The sequence below is a fragment of the Falco rusticolus genome, chromosome 2 (assembly GCF_015220075.1).
Source record: "Falco rusticolus isolate bFalRus1 chromosome 2, bFalRus1.pri, whole genome shotgun sequence".
Classification (NCBI taxonomy): domain Eukaryota; kingdom Metazoa; phylum Chordata; class Aves; order Falconiformes; family Falconidae; genus Falco; species Falco rusticolus.
This window is the reverse complement of record NC_051188.1, coordinates 72846615-72871555: the sequence shown is the minus strand read 5'-3', so window position 1 is coordinate 72871555 and position 24941 is coordinate 72846615. Positions and strand designations below refer to the sequence as shown.

At 39.7% G+C, this 24941-nt stretch overlaps 1 protein-coding gene across 10 annotated transcripts in view; it reads right to left on the bottom strand.

Moving 5' to 3' along the window:
* Positions 1–24941, bottom strand: part of LOC119142832 (cohesin subunit SA-2-like) — a 67019-nt gene that overhangs the window by 27583 nt on the left and 14495 nt on the right. For all 10 annotated transcript variants that reach the window (XR_005102444.1, XR_005102443.1, XM_037376269.1 and 7 more), the window contains 7 exons: positions 22969–23040; positions 19958–20162; positions 18675–18826; positions 16752–16825; positions 16183–16306; positions 11174–11272; positions 8436–8515 (listed from right to left, as the gene is read on the bottom strand). Coding sequence is in view for 8 of the 10 variants with exons in the window: in XM_037376269.1 (XP_037232166.1) it covers positions 8436–8515; positions 11174–11272; positions 16183–16306; positions 16752–16825; positions 18675–18826; positions 19958–20162; positions 22969–23040 (806 nt within the window). In the remaining 2 variants the exon portion in view is untranslated. The remainder of the gene's footprint in view (positions 1–8435; positions 8516–11173; positions 11273–16182; positions 16307–16751; positions 16826–18674; positions 18827–19957; positions 20163–22968; positions 23041–24941) is intronic.

The window sequence follows — 24941 nt, the reverse complement described above, 5'->3', positions numbered from 1 at the left end:
TTCTTACTGCCATAGCAACATCATTGGACTAAGCTGCTTCAGAGAACGAAAAAGAAACATACAAGAACCTTACACTCGCTACAGCCAGATAAGGGGAAAGGGTGTGTGTTTTTTTTTATTACTGCACTCAATTCTCAGGTAGTAACAGTTTAGAACCATCTATCTACAACTCTGGGTCTCTAAAACTGAGGATTTATGCTCTTCACTTGCTAGGTGTGATGTCTTACAAAAATTAGCAGCCCTTCCTGTGCTTGCCCATTTGCCTCCAAACCCACCACATCCTTTAGCACTCTCACAAGTTCACAAAGCTCCAGAACATCCTCCAACCTGTCTGCAAAAAAGTGAGCTCACATTAGGCGAGCGTTATCGCTGAAGTGACCATTGCAAAATATATTTTAGCACTGCCAGAGATTTAAGATCATTAGGGGGAAAAAAAAAAAAGAAGAAAAAAAACAACAACAACAAAAAGAAAAGACTGCACTCATTTCTCAAAGCCTCTCATTTATAGAAGTTGATACACCATGAATTTTAGCTTTACAATGTATTTACTCATGTCTGTCTTGAATTTTTCCCATTTTTTCCATGGCTGCTTGCAATGGTCACTGGAACAATAAAAAGGTCCTTAAATGGAAGTGCTGATAGTATGTCTCCAAAAGCGATGGGTCAAATCTTGCAAGATAATGCTTGTCCTCAACCAAAAAGAAAAGCTGCCTTACATACTTCAGGCAGGCTTTGATGGCCTCTTTTAACATGAAATTCCCTTGAGTATATATTTGCAGTAACAGGACATACAGAAAGAACTCTGAGTATATATATCATGAAATCACCATAAAGAAAAATATTTATGCAACTCTTATTCAGCCATCTACAGAACTGAGGAAATAGAGTAAAAATGTGTTTATTGAGGTTAAACAGCAAGAAATTGAAAGAGGTAACATGGTGCATTAGAGTATATGAATAAACACCGGTGCCTCCTGTGAAGCCATAAATGAAGTATCAAATTTATTAAACTACTACAAGTTTAACAACTGAGAATAAAACAAAGACTGACAACAAACTGCACTTACAGGAGTAAAAATACATGACATAGCAAGTCTTTATATTAAAAGGCTATGGAGAATTTATTGAAATAAACTAGCAGTCTGCTGACAAGGTTTCTTTCATTCTTTTTATTGTCAATTTATTATTTAGTTCTTTTAATGCAGTCATTTCTATGAAGTTGCCCTTATTTTCTGTGGGTTTTTTTAAAAAACAACTGTGGACAGCCTGAAGAAGAAGAAAGTTCTATACAAACACGTCCTGATCTAGAGTGGGCCAACACAGAATCACAGAACAGCTGAGGATGGGCATCCCTGGAGATCATCTAGTCCAAGCCCCTGCTCAGAGAAGGTTGCTGAGGGTTGTGTCCCTGATTGGTTTTGAATATCGACAAGTCAGAGACTCCACAACTTGTGACAACTTGTCCTAGTATTAGACCACTCCCACAGTAAAAAACTCTTTTCTTATGCTTAAATGGAATTTCCTGTGTGAACATGCCAGTCAAATGTACATTTTTTTATATCTGAATTTTTTATTACTTGCATTTCAGGTTTTCTCTTCTTAGCATACTTACAGAAATAGCGAACGCAACACCTGCATGCCTCTTATAAAAAAAATTCCTTGCCTAAATTGTTGATAGCTTGAAGAGCTCAGCAACATGCCTGCCATCTCTTTGGATAGAAAATAAGGGCTCTGCCTTTCCAGTACAAATGAAACTGCCTTTCCTTAGGCAAGGACCTGGTAGTGCTGGTGGGCACCAGGTTGAACAAGAGACACCAATGTGCCCCTGCAGCAAAGAAAGCTAATGGTATCCACGGCTGACTTAGGAGTGCTGCCAGCGGGGTGAAGAGAGGTGATATGCAACATACGCAGACATGGACATACTGGAGAAAGTCCAATGAAAGGCCAGAAAGATTATTAAGGGAACACCTCTCCTATGAGGGAAGGCTCAAAAAGCTAGCACTGTTCAGCCTGGAGAAGACCCAGAAGGGACCTTAATGTGTGTAAGTACCCAAAGGGAGGGTGAAAAGAAGATGGACCCAGGGTCTGATCAGTGACAGGACCAGAAGCAACGGGCACAAACTGAAACACAGGAGGTTCCCTCTGAAAATCAGAAAACATGTTTTCACTATGAGGGTGACCGAGCAGTGGTACAGGCCACCCAGAAGGTTGTGGAGTCTCCCTCCATGGAGATATTCAAAAGTCATTTGAACATGGTTCTGGGCAAGTGTCTCTACATGGCCCTGCTTGAGCAGGGGGCTTGGACCAGGTGACCTCCAGAGACATCTTCTAAACTCAGCCAATTCTGTGGTTCTGAAATCCCCAAACTCCTCGTTCTCAAGTCTTCAGAGATTCTAGGAATCTGCCCCAATTACATTACTCCACAGCACTGTTATTTCCTACCTCCTCAGGAAAAGAGTAGGTCAGATACAACAGCTCCAGCCATGTATGAAGCACTCCCTAATAGCACAAAAGCAAAGGAGGGGAAAACAACCCGTTTTCTTTGCAGCATGGGCTGACAGACGCCAATTACACCATCTAGCATCTGATCCTTTTTTTTTTTTTTCCTTGAATGGGAAGGAATACCTGTATGTACAACTACTACTACTACTACTATTCACATACTGCTCACAGTACTCTATATGATACATGAGGTTTATACTCGTAACTTGCCCTTAAATGAGTGCTTAGGGGTTTTACTTGCCTCTGGAAGTAGCAGCACTTGACTACACCTGCTGCCACACACTACCACAGTAAAGGGTGCTTGTCTTTTCTACTTACATTCATAAGCCAATCACCAAACATTCACAGAATACTTCAAATACAGCAATAATACTGCTGCAAATTTACAGCCCTCAGAATGACAAGCAACAGATAAAGGTTAAGCCAGAAGTGTCTGACAGCGTTTAGGAGCCTAAAAATAAACAGGCATGGCCTTCCACATACCAATGTCATGACATACCATTTTCTCTGCACTTCAGAGTGAACATATCGTGAAGAAGTTGGGTTATTCTAGGGGGCAGATCATAGACCCATTTTGTCCTGCATATGGCACCAGATGAAAGACTTCATATCTTGCTTTTTGTTGCATTTTACTGTATACAAGAGTGACTGCTGGAGTTGCGTCTCTTGGTCTGTGCTATTGTTTATACCAAGGATAAACATCAAAATCACAACAATAAAATTGTACCTCATGCACTTTTTAAAAAAGGTTTTGCCACCTTATTCTTTTTGTTTAAATGGCTGCGCAAGGAAAGATCTGGCACACATTGTGGGAACATTGGTAATCCAATGTATAGCATCTCAATCAAAAAAATTCTGTTAATTTTGCATTTAAAATTAAAGTTAAACATCCAAATCTTCATATAAATTGTAAAACTATTATTCGTGCACTGAGCATTATCAACCAAAAATATATGTTGGAAGTATTTTAATGTCTGAGATAATAATTTTAAGTAGAAATACCAACTAATCTGTTGTATTACCTCAATTTCTACCCTGCTGTCATTGCAGATATTTCCAGACGATACTTCAGTGATCAGTGAGATAACATGGTTGCCACTACAATATAACAAGAGTCCTTTCCAATTCACTTTAAAATAGGATTAGCATATTGCAATACACTGTGCTTCTATGATTATGCTCTGACAGAATGCAGGAAGATACACATTGGACAGATGCTGTATGGTATGCTTTGGTTAAAAAACATAAGCCTAGGAGACATGCAATTCCTGTTTTTTCTTATTAACTCTGCAGACAGGAAAGATCAGAATTCAGAATAGATCTCAAGGTTTTTGACTAGAGGTGCATGATGACAGTAAATTGCTGAAGGCAGCTTCCAAAAAAAGCATGAACCTGAGAGGATGCAGAAGAGGATAAGACAGAGGAAAACATACATGCCCTTGTTCCATTTTGGTCTTTCACTTTCCTTTTGTTTGGAACAGGCTTGATAAAGCACTACCATAACTCCACCAGAATAGGGGTGTGGTGGACCTGAAGGAATCATAAAGGAGCTGCAAGGAGCTCCATGCCATTCTCTTTTGATAGTATCTGATCTGTGACAAGACAAGCAAGTTACTGATGCAAGAAATCAGAACTGTGTAGTACAATTTGCTTCACATGCTACTTCTATCAACTTCAAGATAACCGTTTCTTAATTTTTCTGAAAAGCCACTAAACAAAGGTGGATGGTTTCTTTATTTGTATGCAAAGCATGTCTCTCCACCTTATTTTTTACAATCACATGAAAACACTTCTTATACCAGCATTGAAGCCTTCAATAAACTTAACTGGTTTTCTGCACAATGTCTTGTCTGAATAACCTTGCTATATACAGTGCATTTGTCTAACAAACGTCAATTTCTACTCTGAAGTCCACGGCTTAGCTATGAAACAACAGTACAGAATCACCGAGTTCAGCTCTCTGATGACACTGAATTACCTGTCATGGGCCATCTACAACTAGAACTAGTAATATATATTATTTGCCATGGCATCCTTTGCCAAATGCAGTTTTCAAGTTTCTCATACGGTGTAGCCCCTCCCTCTCCAAACTAAAATATCCTTCAGCCTAGCTGAGAATCAAAAGGAAGATTAAGATTATTTTTTTTTTAAGCACAACATTGATGTACCCCTACTTGACTTGGGCCTCCCATGCTAAGCAAGACACTTGAAAGTCAAGAAACTGAGGTTGTAAACTGGATTAACTCTACTGACCAATCTATGCCAAACCACAGTGGCAAGAACTAATACATTTATCAGCTCCATTAAATAGTTTTAAAACTATTTATGTGAAGTCCTCAATGAGTGTAATATACTCACAGTTCTCACTAAGGTGGCTCTTCCAGATTTCAAACTTGAGTTTTGTGTTCAAAACTCAGTTTAATTTCTAGTTACATTTAACTAATGTAATACAAAGTCATATTCGCCTGTGCTATTTACATATTCAAGCTATTTGTAGATTTGTGCCCCTACCTGCACCACTTGTAACCATTCCTCATTCATCTGCTACAGTTACTTAATTACTTTTGCTGCTCTTTTCCAAAATCCCTCTACTCTTTTAGTTAAGTTAAGCACAAAAAATGAACAGAATTGTCTGGCAGTAAGCACACTAAACTAATCTGCCTCCTAATGGCCAATGTTTTCAATAAGATTCCTTGGTCTCCCGTCACTCAGGTTTTCTCCCTCTTTATTTCCTTCCTATTTCTATTCCCTCTCAGATCATTTGCAACATTAATGCTAACAATTATGCATAATTCAGTAGCATTAATAATTTCTATTATGCTAAACCTCATAGGCTCATTTCAGTTTCGGGATCACACCATGCTGTGTGAAAAATAGAAATCTACCACCCAAAGACCTTGGCATTCAACTGAGGCAACATGCAACAAACGAGAAGAAAAATTCTCAGCTTAAAGAGATAGACAAGATGAAAATACAAATATGGATTTGAAAAAAGCAGGTATATGCATAGCAAGAGGGTTTTAAATTAGCACTGGATTATTTTTTTTAATAATGCAACACATCAAAGTGAATTGAAAACATCAGTGTTTTCACTGCCTCTCTAGCTAGTAACAGAGAGAAAGTGAAGGGCAGCACAGCAGTAGGCAGAGTAGTCAATGTATATTCCACAAGACTGGAACACAGTGACAGTTAAGACATGGTCAAAGCTGTTACATACATGGAGCACAGCTCCACTGCGATCATAAAACACCACAAAAATAATTAACTGGAAACCAGGACTTTCTTCTATACTCACCTAAAAGACAACTATGGAAAACAGTAAGAGATGTTACTGATACAGTAAATTTTCCAAAGAAAGTCACAGAGCACCCAACAGACTAACTGGAGGAAAAAAGTTACTCCTGGCCTTGCTTCTTCCCAACACATGTTGTGAAACAACAAAAGATTTCTTCCAAGATTAGAGACATGTTTATATTATTTGTTAAAAATAATCCATGATTCCAAATCAAATGTAGGGAGTTCATGAGATAGAGGTTCTTGCCAGTAGCTTTAAAAATAGAAACTTGATCTGAAAGGTCTTTCATGTCTCACTAAAAATGCAAGTTGGGCAATTAGAAATCAGTTGCCAGATTTGTGGATGACAAAATTGAGCCATCCACAGAGAAACCAATACAGCTTGACAAAAGCGGCAAAAAGTTTGATTGCATCTATGCATACAAGTAGAACTGCCATTTATGCAGACTGTTGTTTATTATTCTTTAAAGGCAGGAGAGTTGTTGTCTCCAGCCCCATTTCATGCTTTACTGCACATATCAAGCACCATTACTGTTCAATATCCAGATACTGGTTTTGAGCCGAGTTGCACCTATTTGAGACACAATAGCCCTGAAATTTCTTTGCTTCTGCAACGACAGCAGCATGTCCTCTATGACACTATTGTAGATACTGAGGCATAAGCTTTTCCCCTGCTAGAAAAGCATCTTGATGCCAGGCTCTTGTTAAGAAGTCTGTACATGTGACTGTCTAATTGTCTGCACGGTCTTCACACAGGTTTTATAGACTGGTCAGTACTAGTCCTATCAAAGAGCTGTCACTGAATTTGCTTATTGAGTCCCCAATTCCCACTTTCATCACTCCAATAATTAAGCCAAATCAGCAGGGCTCAGAGCAACTTGGGGAGGAGGGGGGCAGAAAGGAGTATGGCTATGCAACAGATGAGCGAAAAGAAAGAAGCACATACTTCCTAGGCCTCCACACAGCCTAATTAAAAACAATTTCAAAATGTATTCATTTGTCTTATAAAAACTACATTTTATGATGGAAAAAATGTCTTTCAGAAAACTTTAGAAGGCATTTCTTCACACTGGAAATCATATTTAAGAAAAACTAAGAAAAAATTGCTTCAGGGAAAAAGAAACATTGATCAAACTTTTATAGCTGCAGTTTGCATTAATGAGAACATGATCTCTTATAATACAGCCAGAGATGATAAACAGCTGCAGTGCCAATATAGCACTTGTTAGTTCAGATACAGAATAAGGGCAGCCATAACTGGTGTACAGAATCTTTGTACTTCAACAATGGTGTGCTGCTCCTCCTAGCACAGGGACATGTTACCCACATAGACACAGCATTGTGCTTTGTTCCAATAGCTACGCACCACGGAGAACCAAGGGATACAGAAACGGACATTGTAAACACAGAAACAATGTAACCCTAGCTACTACTAGTGAGGCCCAAACAATGGTACTCCCTTCAGAAAAGCATACTATGTTCACAGCATCATGTGCTGCTCTGATGCATATGTTGAAACAGGCCTAGAGAAATGCCGCTCAAATCAACGGAGTGTGAAGCGACACAGGAGACCAGACTATAAAGCAGCACTTCAATATACAAATGTACTTGAAATTTCATGTAAATAACTACAATGCCATATGATTTGGTCCATTAAGGTCTACAACCTCATCTAGCAACGACCAAGAGCTCTGGCTTAAACGGAAAAGCAAATCCCACAAGGCTATTGGACAATGCTCCATGCTGTACGTGGAAGTACGCATCTGCAGAATTCAACTTACACTGAGACAGAAAAGACACTTACTGAGTCCTAACATCTCAACCGCATTAACAATGAAATGCAGTGGGGTTTTTATTCTCATTTTGCATTGAAAAAGAAGGACAGAGAACTTATTCTTCACATGTTTTGCAAATAAAGTCATTTCTAAAATAAACATGCTGCTTAAGGACATGTCAGAATAGTTTTCATATACTTCTGCAACATTAAGTCTAGTTTTTCCTCACACTTTCACCTTGCCATTAACCTACCAAATTTATGGCTGGCAGGTAATTCCCAAGAAAACTCTTCTGTTAGCTTTCCACTTCAGCAGGACCAAGATATCACTTGCTCATTTCCTGTCAGGCAGCCTGCTGTGGGCTCAACAGCCCACAGGTTCTCTGCCATGGAGCCAAGAATCTGGAAGTCCAAATTCCAGCAACAGCCTCAAAGCTCAAGGCTTCTTGTGTCAGGTGGGGAGACAGGGAAGATGGCAGAGTTCCCTGAACTCCTGGTCAAGGCCTGGCAACCCTGGGACAGAAGATGGAGCGGAAACCCCATCTTTGGTGGGGACCTCCCCTGAAACAGGCAGATGCTCTATTTGAGAAAAGCCAAAATATGTGGAATTTCCTTTCAGAGGGAAGTATAAAGATATAAAAACATAGTTTTCATACTGAATCTCAGCAGCACAAGGGTTTTCTTAATATTGATACTTCCCACAGAAAGAAAATGCCATGTCTTGAGCAGCTTTAACTGTAACTTGTATCTTGCCAGGAGCAACTGTTTCCCAGCATGTAACTGATTACAGGAAGATTCATCAGGACTGTATCTGGATCTTGTTGCCATTCAAACAATACAGTAAATTAAAAAAGAAATTATTTACTGTGACATAAGCATCAAGAGTTTCATGGCTTGAACTGCTACTTCATGGTCCTTGTCCAGAGGCATGGACACAATTCGATCCTAATGGATGTAAAATGACAATAAAAAGATGTAACATGGTTTGTTCTCAATAAACACATATTTTTGCTACAGCTAGATCATCTACACTAGTAGAGCAGAGATTTACTTTTATTTCAGCAGCTATTTCCTAAGAGACATAAGGCAACTTGATTACTATCAAGTAGTTCCCCAGCCCCTGAAAATTAACAGCATGTTAATTTTTTAACTGAATTAATCATGCAGTAATATGATATTTTTTATAGATGTAATGTATGCGTTCACAGGAAATCAACTACAGTCTACAAATTAAAAGTGACTGACAACTTGTTTCTAAAATGTTACTACTGGCACTTCAGTATGCTAGATGAAGGTAAGCCTCAAATTACAAACATTATATAACCAGTTTCTCCCATCAACAACTAAGTACGTGTACCTACATGTTACAGAAGCCAGTGTCTTGCTGGAAAGACAATTAGGACTTGAGTCATAACAGTGCTTCATGGAATAGCAGCAATATCCCTGATCTCCAGAACTCACACTACTGTAACTTGGTACACATGCAAACACCTCAGAAAACAATGGAAATTTTCCTGTTCTGTGTACCCAAGCACTTACACTCCTCAGTGTGGCCCACATCTTTAAGGTACATTAAACCTTTGGACTTGCTTGTTTTGGGACTAACAGCTTTCTCACTTAACATGTGTCTCCGAAACAGCATGGCCAACAGGACAAGGGAAGCGACTGTCCCCCTGTACTGGGCACTGGTGAGGCCGCACCTGGAATGTCATGTTCAGGGTTGGGCCCCTCACTGCAAGGGGACGTGGAGGTGCTGGAGCGTGTCCAGAGAAGGGCAACGCAGCTGGTGGAGGGTCTGGAGCACGAGGCTTATGAGCAGTAGCTGAGGGAACTGGGGGTGTTTAGCCTGGAGAGGAGGAGGCTCAGGGGGGACCTTACTAGTAGCCCCCTACAGCTGCCTGAGAGGAGGCTGTGGGCAGGTGGGGGTCAGTCTCTTCTCCCAAATAGCTAGTGACCGGACAAGAGGAAACTGTCTCAGGGTATACCAGGGGCAGTTTAGATTGGATATTGGGAAAAACTTCTTTGCTGAAAAAGGTGTCAAGCATTGAAGCAGGCTGCACAGGGAGGTGGCAGAACCACCATCCCTGGAGGTAATTAAAAAATGCATAGATGCAGTGCTTAGTGACATGGTTTAGTGATGGACTCTGCAGTTCTGGGTTAACGACTGGAACTGATGATTTCAAAGGCCTTTTCCAACCTAAATGATTCTATGATTCTATTATATCATTTCTAAATCTCTAGACCAATTTTACTTTGCACCTTCCTTTTTCTCACAACCCAGCTGCAAGCTGTGGAAGACCATGAATCCTGAGTTTGAATACTCAAGGGTAAAAGAGGGAGCATCTGAAACCCCCACTTCTGGGAAATGTATTGATGGTTATATGATTACATTTCCCACCACTGAGAAAGCATGATTTAAACTGTGAAAGATTCCAGATCAGTCCATGTTCTGTGTGTCACTGTTTGGGTTTCTTCTGTTTAGAGGGTTTTGGGTTGGTTTTTTTTTTTTGATTGGGGGATGGAGTTTGCAATAATCGATTTATATAGCATCCTCCACACAGAGGGAAATTGCAGTACAGACTGGAGCTATTTCATCAGTCTCTGAATACCAGTCCTGCAGTTGGTTACACAGCTTACAGCAAGCAACCTTCTTTTAGAAAGAAAGATGTGGGACTACCACGTAACAGTTTAGAACAGGTTAATTTTAGATAGTCAAGTTTCAGTCTGAATAATTTATTCTTAAGATACCAATATTAATCTATTTCTTGTTCTTTGAGGATGTGCTACAGGTGTTTTTTAGTATTAGCAACTGCTTTGGTATACAGGTAAGCCCTGCACCTCTTGCAAAAAGAACATGATTACCACCACATGCAGGCACTGATTATGTACTGATTCAGAGGAACTGAAATACCACTAAAGCATCTTGAGCTTTCCTACTCAAATACTGAAAAGGTGCTGCCCCACTGGGATAAGAGTAGCTGACAAAACCATTAGCAAGGACAGGATTAAATAAAGGAAAGGGCTTACTTCCTCAATGAGTCAGGGTGCTGGAATATGATAAAGGCAGTGTACAGGGTCAGTGCGGTCACAGAATAAGCTCTCAAAACTACAGCATATCACCTGACTTGTTCAGAAAGGAGATAAGGGATCCTTCTTCAAGATTCATACTGACATGGTAGATCAACAGAGAGCCATTCCCACATCAGTGTGATACATGGTTAGCCAATCCGGTATCTACAAGGTTAACCCATTAACAGGAGCAGGAAAAAAAAAAAAAACAGGGACCTTTAGAGTATGAAATTCTTTGTCATCTGCCAAAGACCCATAAAAAACATCTGGGCCATACCGGATGAACGGTGGAGATAACTGACCACAGTACATGCTAACACCATTTTGTGCACGAACTAAAGTGAAACAGAAAGTTCCATGGAAACAGAGGGAAACATCTCTGCAAAACTCCTTCATCCACTCAGTCAAACAGTTTCTGCAGTACTCTAAGCTCCTGTCAGTCAGGACAGTGGGGAGATACCTCTAATTAAAGCATCAGACCCTGTGTATACACCCATCCCAGACTTAACAAATAGCAAACAGTAATCTATTTACCTTGAATCTGCTAGTAAAGAGATCCATCCTGGAAACAAGTTCTTTTTGGCTATAAATTCCCTGCAGTCCCAGAAGACATTTCAACCGCACTTCAGCTTGCTACAAGACAAAGAGAAATCAGCTAACAGTATAAAACACGTATTTTTGATGTTATTCGCTATTGGCACTTATAATATGTAAATAAGAGTTCTTTGTGAGTGCCTATAGCAGACTACCCAAACACTGCCTCATCTTCTTTATTAGTGGTACCAGCCCCATTTTGTTTGTGTGCACATGCATCTCACACACACACAGAAGCAGCCTGCAGTCAGCCAAAGTTAAAGGTGACATCAAAGGTTGTGGTAGGATCCCTAGGAGTCAAAAGAAACTCTCACAGACCCTACAGCTAATAAAAGCAACAGAATGCAAAAGATTCAGGAATTGTGCTATTCACCTGGTAAATATACAAAGACAAGAGTACAGATGACCTACTTAATACAACCAGCACTCTTCCGTACATCACTTTGCTTGCTTCCTCTCAACATCTGATTCAGGGAATCGTTAAAACACTGACAAGAACTCCAAGAAATTCTGGATCATTTCCAGAGGAAGAGGTACACCTTTAGATAAGAACTCTAAATGGTAAGCGAGTGCCTACAGAGTTAAATTCTATGCCTTCTCCTTGTTTTACACTAGAATGCTGTATTTTAAGTGTTCTAAGAAGAAAAGGGTTGCTTTGAATTTGGCCTAATTAGTTAATTTAGGCAAAACATATTTATCATGCAAGGTGTTATTTCATATTATTAGTACTGCTGCTTCATAGATGACTCAAAAAAGGAGTCTTTTGCTTATCCAGCTTTTAAATTATCTCATTCATATTGCTACACCTTTCAAATGACAAAGCTTTAAATGGCACTAGGAAAATCATTTTGAGGATCTAACACAAAAATCACTGTGTTCTATAAACTTGCAAAGCTAAGGATACCAGCAGAGACGTTTAAATGAACTGCAGGCTTTGAATCGGTCTCTTCATATTTCTTCCTTAATTCCTCTTGCTAACAATAGCAGTAAGAATAATCAAGGAAACCCAAGAAAGGAGACCACCTACACACAGCCTATCCATTACTACAAGTTCCTGTTCAACTGCTTAAATGGAAAGCAAAGGGTGATAACCAGGAACAGGCTTTGACCAACAGATAGCTTTTTGCTAGAAATACAAAGTTAAAGATCAACAGGTAACAATGAGTACTGCTCTCTAATCTGCCCATGACACACCAGTAGTACATACTCTACATTGTACTTGAAAATTAAAGGCCTTGTCTGAGAAGGAGACTGTTGCCTGCATCTGCTGCTTCCTACAGCCACTCGTGGCTCCACAGCACAGAACTCACTCACAAATGGCCCCAGCTTGCTACCCATCACTGCACACTGGCACAGACTCAGTTCAGCCAATGCACTGCCATCTTTGCTTCAGCTGCCCTCAGTATTCTAGCACAAGGCTTTGCTTGTGAATAGGGACTGCATTTGTGCTTGGGGAAAAGGAAAAAAAAAGGAAAAAAGTTAGTGATGGTTTTTTGGATGGTCATATAGCCCTTAGCACACAGCTAGTAGTGTCATTTCCATTTGTCAGTCAGGTGGCATTCAAGCATAGGTCTGGTGATAAAGTTTAATATGTTAAACTGCACCACCTGCCTCCAAAGGTGTCCCGTTCTCACCCAAAAGCTCTCAGTCATTACCCTACATGTTTGCTTATTTCAAGAGTTGAAAAAATTAACTTTACTGACTATGAACAAATTACTTCTACTATGACTAATTCTGCTGTTTTCCTGTGTTTTCAGTTGCATTTTCTCCTTCTCAGTCACCTCTCCTTTTCTAGATTCGTCACTCCTCATAGCTTCTTGATCATTCAAAACTACTTCACATCCTTCTAAAACTATCTCTCTACTTCAGCTCCTTTCAACAGTAACATAGGCTAGTACGAACATCCAGCCATCAACTCCCCTCACCAGAACTACTAACACCTGCCTGTTTGGTCTTTCAAAGCTGTGAGAGCGAAGGGGAGCAAGCACATTTTCAGAACACTGAACACACGCTGTCCCTCAGCTGTATCATAGCATATTTCAACCCTAACTTGCAAACAGACTGGCAAAAAACATCAGTAAGATGGTGGGCAGCTCTAGTGACTTCAAAGAACTCTGCATGGGCTCCAGCACCACTTAGACATTTTCAGTTATGAGACTACAGCCTCACCATTATCACAGAGGTGGGGCCATTCAATAAGCCTTACAAATACAGGCTGGGACTGGGATGGTTTGATGGGGTCATTGGGTCATTTTTTTCTCCTCACCCCACCCCAGATAATAAACTGGGAAAACTAGGTCTACTTCTGAATTACTCCTGAAGAGCAAAGACAATTCAACTTACCTGCCCTGTTGAGGTAAAACAATTCAAAAAACTGCCCTCCCCCCAAAAAAACTTGGTACATACGCACAGAGATGACCTATGGAACAGAAACCCACTATACTAACATGACCATTTGAAGAAAGAAGTATTTCAGAAGTAGCCGCAACGGGACCAGTTTCTATAGCCATGCTGAAAACGAGGCAAAACTAAAAACCCTTTCAATTTCCTGAAATTTCCCAGGAGGATCACATGGTCAGGACACAGAAGTTCATTTTAGTGCAAGTTCCTGTTTCCACAGGATTTCTTTGGGTGTTTATCAGTCTAGTGAGAAAACCTCAACAACCTGCCTGAAGTTCCAGACAAAGCTAGTCTAACATGGTAGGAGGTCCCAAGTGTGTATCTCCACTGTCTTTGCCTTCCTGTCTCCTTTTACTTTCCCTATCCTTATTCTTCATTGTCTTTATTTTTCTGGCCTTTAACTCTGAACTTTTTACACAGCACTTCCCTTCAACACCTGCTGCTCAGATCAGCACTGTTTGACTAGATCTGGATGTTGATTTACTAGCTATATATTCCCTTGGTAGAACACTAGCGCCTTTGAGCACAAGTTAGGTGCCTAGGTTTCACAAATGCACCGACAGGGGACTCTGCTTACATAGGACATTGTTCAACTGCACACAGCTGTCAGACTTAGTATCAACTGTTGTTTGGTCTACAAACATAAGTTGAATTATTTCTAGCAGGTGAACATAAACTACTCGAAAATGTGTCTGTTCCACAACTCTTACTGGGCCAAAGAGAGATCCTCATATGCAATTTTGAGCATATTACCACTGAATCTGCAGCATCTTCTTGCACCTAGGATACAGCCTTTCACATAAAAACATAATGTTTCATATCAAGGTATAATGGAAAAATGGTATCTCATGGGAAAGAAAGAATGATTATATTCAAATAAAAGACTGTGAAGACAAAATGTTAATTTTATACTTACTTCCCCCTTGCCTCTCCACTTTAAAGCCTCCAGACTGACTGAACTTAATCTCTGTTTACAGCACTGCAGAGGATCCTGGCCAGGTTTTCCCCCACTGTTAGAATACTTTTGTGGTCGTTCCACTCTGGGGCCTAAATGATTTGGCAAACTTCTCCACGTTATATTCTAAAAGAAAATTGGCTCTGGGAGATATCATTTTCTTGCCACCCACCCCCAAAAAGATGGGATGGAAACGCTTATTAAGGAGGAGTAGTGGGAAATAACATGCAGATGTATATAAAAGCACTGCTGCCCCTGCTGCTGCCAAAAATGCGCTGCTCTCATTTTGGAATCAGGCAATTTAACAGTGGCTGCAAATCACAAAGCACAGCCGGGACTGCAACCACCAGTAGTGGCACACTACCAGGTCTTGGTCAAATATGAAATGTGGAAGACTTTTCACTTTATCTCACTCTGTTTGCATCTGCATTGCTTTCAAATAATAAGCTTTAGAAAAACAACCATTTCCAGTTCCCAATAAATGACACTGGATGAGCTATATGCATTAATCTGAGACACCAGCTGTTAATTTTCACCGTACAGCACTGGGAATGAAGACACATCATCTTCAAAAATGACTTTTTCTTTGGCAAGTTCTCCCAACTGAACATATACAAAAAAGATATTTTGATCAGATAAATTTTATGCAGGAAAAGACGACAGTTTTTGATAGATTTGTTGTTCTAAAAATCTAAATACTACCTTCACAGCAACGGCACGATGCAGGGAAGAGGCTTTGTGCTCCCCCTCCTGGCTTTGTGGTTAAACTACAATTTTATTCACAGAACACAAATGTAACCTAAAGCTGACAAAATCGAGGATGTTTCAAAATTTATACCGAAGCTATATACCCCTGCAGAGTGGCGTGCAGAATTACAGCGTGCCAATTTTGTTAATCAGCCATTCATGATAAATATTCCTATCCCTTTAAAATCTCTTACACATTTTAGAAGCATGAGAAAAAGCGAATTTTTGAGTTACTTTTTTCTTTTGGCTTTTTGTTATTGTTGTTGTTGTTTGGTGGGTGGGGGGGTGTTTGTTTGTTTGTTTTTAAATGTGCCTCTACTCAAGAAGAAAAAACAAACCTCCCATAAGGAAAAGGAGAATAACCTTTGGAAAATGACTAGACTTCTGTAAATATTTTCTGTACCAGTGTAATTCCAAATGAGAAGTGCAATATTAAAGACTAATTTTACTATAGACAAAATTTGTTCATTTTTATAAAATGAAACAAAATTTTAAATGTAGCCATCAAATCTAAAAGCAGAATTTTACTCAACATTTAACGCTGCATGTGCTCAAAGTGTATAGGCCATTTTGCAATTTAGTAATAGTTCCCAATTCAGTAACATATAAAAATAACTACACACACAGGAACACACTGCTAACAGAACTGGAAAAAATGTTCTGCTATTTAGTGCTGCAATGGCTTTAAAAATAAAACCTGAAATGGGGAAGAAAGTAAATTCTTTTTTGTAACACCACAGTCTTAAATATCTACTCTCAAGAATTTAAACATTAGGATTCTTTAAAAAAATATTCAAAAATTTCCACCTACTGCCCCCAGTAAGGAAAAAAAACAAACCAACTCTACCTTGTCATACAGCATCCACCCCATGTATTTTAAGTAGCTATCATTTAGAAAAGCATCTGGGTATGTTTTAATCCAGCTGCCAATTTCTTCAATACAAGTTGCTCGGATCTCGGGGATCACATCACTGTGGAATTATAAAATTGTGATATTAATATATTTTAAAAGCCTAATATATACTAATTACATTATTTGCAATATTTTTATTTTCTTGAATTTCAGAAATATGTATAATCCAAAAATATTACAAGTATCTTCATATTCATGTCCTAAGTTAGTCTTCAACGGACAGTTAGGCCACTTTTAGCTACAAATGTTTCATGCAATAATTACTTGTAATTCTGGATATCTTCTCAATCACAAAGGCACTGCTCTATAGCCAGCAAAAAGAACTTAAGAAAGGTTCTTTTGTAAGTCCAAATTGTTTAAAATAATCAAACTGCTACACCTTTCTTGACATCATTAGTGCGTTTAGGATGTTTACCTTGATTCAGGTATCTGTTACCTCGACAATTTGAGCAAGAGTTTCTTGGGCATGCAGATACACACCACAGCTTTATTTTTATTCTTACCGGTAACGGTTTAGAAATGTCCTTTTGAAAATAGCATTCATCATGTTCTGTATCTCTAGAAGCTTATGCTCATACTGAAATACAAAGAGAACTGAACGTTAACATTGGTTCCACAATTCATTACACAAAAAATTTGCATCAGTACTCACAATACTACTGTGGTGCAAATTGCTAGCATTTACACATGGCACTAACATACAAGCGGTCTGTAATGACATTTTTGATGAAAGGTTTACCAGATACCAACTGCTAACTTGGATAACAAGGTACTTGTTTGACATAGTAAGTCTTGATCTATCAATACACAGAAACATACAGAACAACTATTAAATAATCTTCACATATAGGTCAGGTCCAAATTCTCTTTTTATGCACTTAAACAGACATGGAAGAAAGGCATACAAGGGAATTTTCAAAATGCACCTATTCCACAATGAGCATGTATTTTAACCAAGCCCTGAAAATCTAGTTAGGAACTTCTGCAAACCCAAGTCACTTACTAAAAACATTCTCTCATCAACATCATCAGGAAGGGTGACCAGTTTGGGTTTTTCCCCCAAGCACACATTTCCTCTGTCCTTCCCGTAAGATCAGCCTTACAATAATACTAAAAAACCCTGTCTCATCCAAACACGGCCTTCCACAAAAAAAGGGGTTGTTTCTAAGACAGTCCATGGGCATCCAAAGCTCAGAACAGAGATAACCGATTCTAAGGTCAAGAGAAGGATGTCCTGGTTTCAGGTGGGAAAGAGTTCATTTTCTTCCTGATAACTGGTACAGTGCTGTGGTTTGGATTTAGTATGGCAATAGTGTTGGTAACACACTGATGGTTTAGTTGTTGCTAAGTAGTGCTTACTCTAAATCAAGGACTTTTCAAGTTTCCCGTGCTCTGCCAGTGAGGAGGGGCACAAGAAGCCAGAAGGGAGCAGAGCCAGGACAGCTGACCTGAACTAGCCAAAGGGATATTCCATCCCATAGAATGTCACGCTCAGTATATACACTGGTGGAGTTAGCTGGGAAGCACTGATCACTGCTCGAGGACTGGCTGAGCATCAGTCAGTGGGTAGTAAGCAACTGTGTTGTGCATCACTTGTCTTTCTTGGGTTTTATTTCTGTCTCTCTCTTTTTGTTGTCTCCTTTTTCATTACAATTATTATTATTATTATTATTATTTTTATTTCAAACTGTTCTTATCTCAAGCCATGAGTTTTACCTTCCTTCCAAGTCTCCTCCCACCACAGGGTCGGAGGCAGGGTGTATGATGAGCAAGCAGCTGCGTGGTACTTACTTGCTAGCTGGGGTTAAACCACAACAAGTGTGACTATGCTTGATGTTCATGCATAGTCACCTCCACCCTCAAGCCAGAATTATTTCTTACATACATATATAGGCCTGTCTCTGTATGTTGATAAGAAGCTGTCTGGCTGAGCAGGGAAGAAATGACAGAAACTGAACAGCAAGAAAGATACAGGTCATACCTGAAGCTAGGAATATTTTTACAATGCATTACTTATCTGGAGATGACAGCTATCCTGGATCCTTTTGCATTCATTGAAATCCAGTTCTTGAACTAACATTTTGGCTTGTAATTTGTATAAACATATGCAAAGCTGCACTCCCACAACACTAGAGCTACCAATGAAACTACCTGTGAGTGTAAATCCATATTTGTGTAGAGGTCAAGGGCTAATGAAGCCAATTTAAAGCAGCAATTAGTAGGACAGACATCACACGTTAACAGTACATAGGGCAGATACTACCTTAGTCATTTCTGTACCACTTAATCTAGCCAGTCATAACTGCTCTGCACCATGCATTAGATAAACATATAAACCTCAAAGAACTGCAGCGACCCAAAAGCAAGCTGTCACTAATCCCTCTATTCCATCTTCATACATCTCCCATACAAGACACCTGCCTAACCTCTTTCCTTTTTTTCTCTAGCTGGTCAAGTCTGTAATTTGTTCTCTTGCCACTTATCCTCTTCTTCTCCACCTCATATAACCTTTGAGCATTGTGCTTGTTGACATCAAGGTTCAGATGTACACTAACAACCGCTGTCAGAAGCTTCATTGCTAAAAAGAAAACAAAGCCAACATATTTAGCTTAGCTGAGCGATATGAGCATAAATATATTCATCACTTTACCACAAAAAGGATATGGTTAGCCAAATCCAGTTTGTTATCCAAAATATGAACATTACTAGATTATAGTAATTTATTTCAAAATACAGTATTTATTTTAAAGGCAGAAAAGGAGCAAAAAAGGAAAATGCAGCGATACTACTGGTGATTTACAGCTTTTGGCCAGAGTTCTAGTCAGAGAAGTAATTTACTGGGCAACTCTTCTCAGTTTACGTACTTTGATTTTTCTGCAAAAGAATCTAGAGTTGTAGAACTGGTGATTTCCAGTGACAATAAAAAACAAAACAAAGAACACACACCCCCCAACAAAAAAAACCCCCACACCATCCACAACAGTGAAGCTGGCCAATAAAAGCCTGGCAATCTTAATATTTTACTTGAAGTGGCAAAAATGCACATTCCTCTAAGGATCACTAGATGGTTTGCACAGATGTCAAGTGGGGGTTTTGAGCCTTCAAAGCAAACAGTGTACTTCAGAACAAGTTATATTTTAAGTGCTCTTTGTATGGCAAAGAACTTATTAGCTGGCTTTGGGGGGGGGGGCGGTGGGGAGGGAGGGGGGAATGTAGTAGCTTTAGTATCATCATGCTGCATGGAACAAAAATGTGTAACAAGCAATGTTCTTTCTAGCACAAATACCACAAGAGTAGCAGCTTTCCAAAGGAAGCTTTTTTAGGTGAAGCATTTAATGCAACTTCATCAGATTAATTAGTGGAGGGAGGAAAATAACAGAATATAAAATTGACCGTGAAAAATCAGTTACTGGAAAAAAAAAAAAAAAGAATCTGAACGCAACAAAATTCTAAAGTTAGTCATGTCAGGCATTAAAGAAAACATAAAGGAAAAAAAAATCATATCTATCCTATCTGAAGCATCCAAATTCCATTCAGATACACATAGGAACAAGTAATTTATATTACAGTAACATATATTAGGAGGAATGCACTGTCAATGCATAAAATAGCAAGTTCTCCAGTAAAGAGAGCTTTTCAATTTTGAGCAGTTTTGTTTGTACACATCAACAAAACTCACAATCTACAGCAGCTCTGTGAGTTACTTTACCTGCCAGAGTACTTGTGTGTCTAAACGCTCTGACCATGGAGTCCGCTAAGCCTGTAAGCAGTGAAATGACAGTGTCCATCAAGTAGCTATCATACAGGATGCTGCACTGGCACTGTTGGACAAACACTGCAATAAATTCACAGAAATTGGCCTTGAACTTCTTCCAATAGGGTCCTGTTCTGATCAGTGGGTAGTCTTCATTGTCCTGCACAGGAAAGAAAAGGCAAGAGAAAACACCCCAATTAGTTTTGTTTGTGCACACCATTTACGTCTCTCTCACTGAATATCAGAGTTTTGCTGCCAGCTTCACCTCGGCCCATCCATAACTTTTTTCACGATTATTAATACGAAGTAGGGACACGCAGCTAGGTTACAAGCAAGCACAGAGACTAACTAGCTTCATTAGAGCTACCCCGTCATGCTAGCCCACATCTGAAAGCAACGTGTGTGAGGTAGCTGTGAATGGACAGGGGAGAGGGCATATGAAGCCTCAACATCATAAATAACTTTCACTTGCATCAATCATGAGCCCCTCCTGGACTCTTTTACTTCCTCACAGATAGCAGTGCTTCCCCACTTCCCTGTCCTTCCTGTTCCTGCAAGTGCATGGTAAAATCCAGGAGGAAACTGAAGGGACTGAAAGGTGAAAACAAACTGTGATGTGAGCAGGATGGGACCATTTTGCTCAGCAGCACTGCCAGTTTAAGGAGTTTATCAGGTTGCAGCTTAATGACAAATAGTGAGTCAGTCATTCACCTATACCACCAGCACCTGTGTCTGATAACCTCCGCAGAAACAGTAAGTAGGCAATACCTTTGACATTATGCAAAAAGCAAGTTACAATAAAACCACGAGAATATTCACAGTACAGTTGATACTGCCAGCAAGAAAGCAGACAGATGGCAGTTCAAATGATTTCTCACACAAAACGGTGCACCTCATGTGAAGAGCGTACTAGGAAGACTTCATAGATGGCAACCTCAGGCAGCATGAACATTTATTTCATTCGCACCTCACAGATGCCAGCAATGGCTCTGAATATGAATTTGCATCTTGATGGTTTCCAGGTGTGAATGGCTTTGGGGAACTCCAAAACTTCACTCACTATGGAAAACTTCATCCCGAAGGCAGGCCACTACTCAGCTGTTGGTCATACACCTTCTCAGATGTATTCTACCATGCAGCTTCACACCCAGAATAACCTTGTGTACTTATAAAGCGCACTTTATGCTCTCCTATTGTAACTTTCCCTCCAAAACACAGGACCCACTGCTCTCTTGAAATATAAATGCAAATACAGACTGGCCTCAGAGATGCCCACAACCTAAAGCACATTGGGAATATAGAATGTATTTCTGATTGTAAGAGTAATTTCAGAGCCTAACCATAGTAGCAAGTACTAAGACAGAAACATGAGTCCCCAGCAGGCCCTGTTTAATGCTCCTTGATCATGACAGAAACTATAGAAAGACAACCTACAGCTTCAGGAAATATGTACTTTATCACCACAGCTTACCCCTCAATCTGAAAAGCAGCACAAATACAGGAAGACATTTAAGAGCATTTCTACTGTCCACATTTATTACACTGGGATACTGTTTAATGGTATACTGTAAATATAGTAAAGCATACATAGGCACACCAGCACAACAGGCACACCACCTAAATTTAAGAACCTAACCTGGGATTCCCTTAGATTCCCTCCATAACAAGAGAAGCAACTCTGCTTCCAGAAACCAAGTCAGATAACACAAGGTTCTTCCAGAGAACTATTCAAATCACTCAGCTGAGGCTCCTGCTCTGACTCATCCTGCAAATGTTTCTTTCTTTCATAGAGTCTATGGAAAGAGAGGAAAGTGAAGTGCCAACAAGGAGCCAAGACGAATTCCCCACAATGCTGCAAGTGTTGTATGGGAAGAAGCATTACAGAAAAGATGTTTCTGTTCTCAAAATATTCTCCCAATCAAAAATTTATATTTGCAAGAGAATGTTTTGATGAAAAAAGCCTTTGAACAAATCTGCCAAAACATCTGTGTGCAGACATGTGTGTGTGCACATATGCATGCAGGCACATGTGTGTGTAGAGCTCACTGGAAGGGATGGGAAATGAATTTGAGCACCACTGCAACTTGACATACATCAGTCTGTTCAAAATGCTGATGGCCCTTTGTCCTAGTTTCAGCTGGCGTAGTTAATTTTCTACTTAGTAGTTGGTACAGTTTTGGATTTAGTATGGCAATAATGTTGGTAACACACTGATGGTTTAGTTGTTGCTAAGTAGTGCTTACTCTAAATCAAGGACTTTTCAAGTTTCCTGTGATCTGACAGCGAGGAGGGGCACAAGAAGCTGGGAAGGAGCAGAGCCAGGACAGCTGACCTGAACTAGCCAAAGGAATATTCCATCCCATAGAATGTCACGCTCAGTATATACACTGATGAAGTTGGCTGGGAGTGGCTGATCACTGGTCAGGAACTGGCAGGGTATCGGTAAGTGGGTGGTGAGCAACTGTTGTACATCACTTGAGGTTTTTTTCCTTCTTTTTTTTTCCCTTGGGTTTAATTCATCTCTCTCCCTCCCCCCCCTTTTCATTACACTTGTTGTTATTGTTATTGTTATTAATTATATTTTACTTTAATTTGATTATTAAATTTCTCTCATCTCCACCCACGAGTTGTACCTTTTTCCAGTCCTCCTCCCCATCCCACTGCAGGGAGGTGGGGGCAGATTAAGCAAGCATCTGTGTGGTACCTAGTTGCTAGCTGGGGTTAAACCACAACACCCTTTGACATCAACAGCAAGAAACAGACACTTCAAAAGCATGAGTGTGGTCATCCAAACCAGAGCACTAAAACAGATCACATGAGGCAGACCTCAGAAGTGCATGATGAGCTCCATTCACTAATGCACAGTTTAAGATGACGAGTTCTGAGGTATTCACCTACCATGGAAATGGGAAATACAGCCACAGAAAATGCTATACTATAATCGCAGAGAACTACAAGAGTCCTACCATGTCCACCGGCCAAGTAACTGTCAGGATCCAAGGATAGGCCATGAATTTCTTATACTGCAACCCAGTTTCCTGTAACGCAGGAGACAAAAATTTAGAAGATTTTTGATGAAATGGCACAGTTAATTCGTAAAGACAAAAGCATCACAAATCATGCATCATATTTAAAAGGCTATTAAAACTTAAGACATTGTGTATACAGGTGGCTCATGCTCATACAATCCAATGCATTAAACAAAATCCAGTTCCTTCTCATCTCGGTATTTTTAATTTATAACTAATGATAGAAGAAAAACACACTTTTATATAAAATCTGAGTTTTCTTGCTACAAGAGACAGCTTGTTTTTAAAATCTATAAGCAAACATATACAAGGTATAATCCTCATTATTAATTCTAAGATACGGCTCCTCAGCTATTCTAAGTATATATCCCTTCCCAACATTTAGTAACTGGATACTGTAAAACATCCAAACTCAAAAAAAAAAAACATTCCAAGCTTTCTGAATTATAGAGAAATGTTTTCAGCACTAGTGTGACTTGATTCAGAGATGTTTCCTCAACTCTGCAATTATTCCAAGACAAAAGGCATAAAATCAAACTTTCTTATTAGGATCAGTGAAGCACAACAAGTATTTCTATCCCCATCTGGCTGTACAGTATCAAATTTAACTCTTCCATTGCTAAACATTTCAGCAACAAAACAGGAAAGGGAAGGAAACCTACAAAAGAATGAAAAATTGCAAGAAATAAAATGCCACATACAGGAAGAAAAGCAGGAGAGAAAAACAGAATAGTTTAAGAAAGAGGGAAAACAAAAAGCAGTGGTCCTGAAGTCAAGCCTGTCTCTCTACTGAGGAATACCACAGCCCACAAAGAGGAAATAAATGCCTCAGTGACCCTATTAAACCCATTCTCTGCTTCCAACACCAGTATGAGTTTTCACAGAAACTGAGAGGGACTCTGTGAGATCATCTAATCCAATCCCACCTGCTCAAGCAGGGTCAGCCAGAGCAGGCTGCCCAGTGACATGTGTGATCAGTAACCCCTGTTCCCAACACCATTAACGTGATTAGCATGACTAACACCATTTTATGGGGCAAACAGCCATTCTCTGTGAGACACCAGGTCATGTATTTGTTCCCTTTCCCTCATTATCAGGCCCTGAAGGTCCTGTGAACCAAGACAAAACAAAACAGACTTCTTCCCCTCCCTACCGTCTGAAGATTCCTAGGCGCCAGGCCGATTACTCCCTTGCTTACTGGCCTTGAAGGTCCCAGGCACCCAGCCAGCCAGGTGGTGGTGACAACCCCATCAAGAGAAGCTTCACAACACCCAGAGCACAGTCCATAAAATCAAGTGGTTGCAAGACCTATGTGGGGAACTTGAACAAGAGCTACTGCTAGACAGAGAGACCCGTGACCTGCCCAATGGCAGGGACACCTCCACCATCATCTGTTTCCTCTGAGGACTGACTTGTATTCTTTTATATGATTTTTCAAATCTAAATTATGATTGTTATTTTGATACAGCAAACCATGTATTACGATTTGACCCCACCTACAGAAGGTCTAGATGATGAGAAATAGTATTATAATTGTACTACAAATTCTGTATCACTTAGGTGATTAGAAATCGTAAGTTAAATTGTATTAAAAATTCTGTATTATGCTACTATATTGATTCTACTTGTAGAAATCTTGTGCCATTATAAAATCTGTGCTACACTAATAATATCCTGTTAAGAAAATAAAGCTTTAATTGTAACTACAACTAGTGCCATCATCATTCTGCCAGGGATCCCCTAAAAGAACCTGCCTGTCCCCTCAGTGTCAGGTGACATCATGTGCAGTCAGCTTTGTAGTATCTTCACATATGGAGATTCCATAAGCTCTCTGGACAATCTGTTCCACTGTTTGACCACCCACATAATAAAGTGTTTTCTTGCATTCAGGTGAAATTTCATAACTTTGT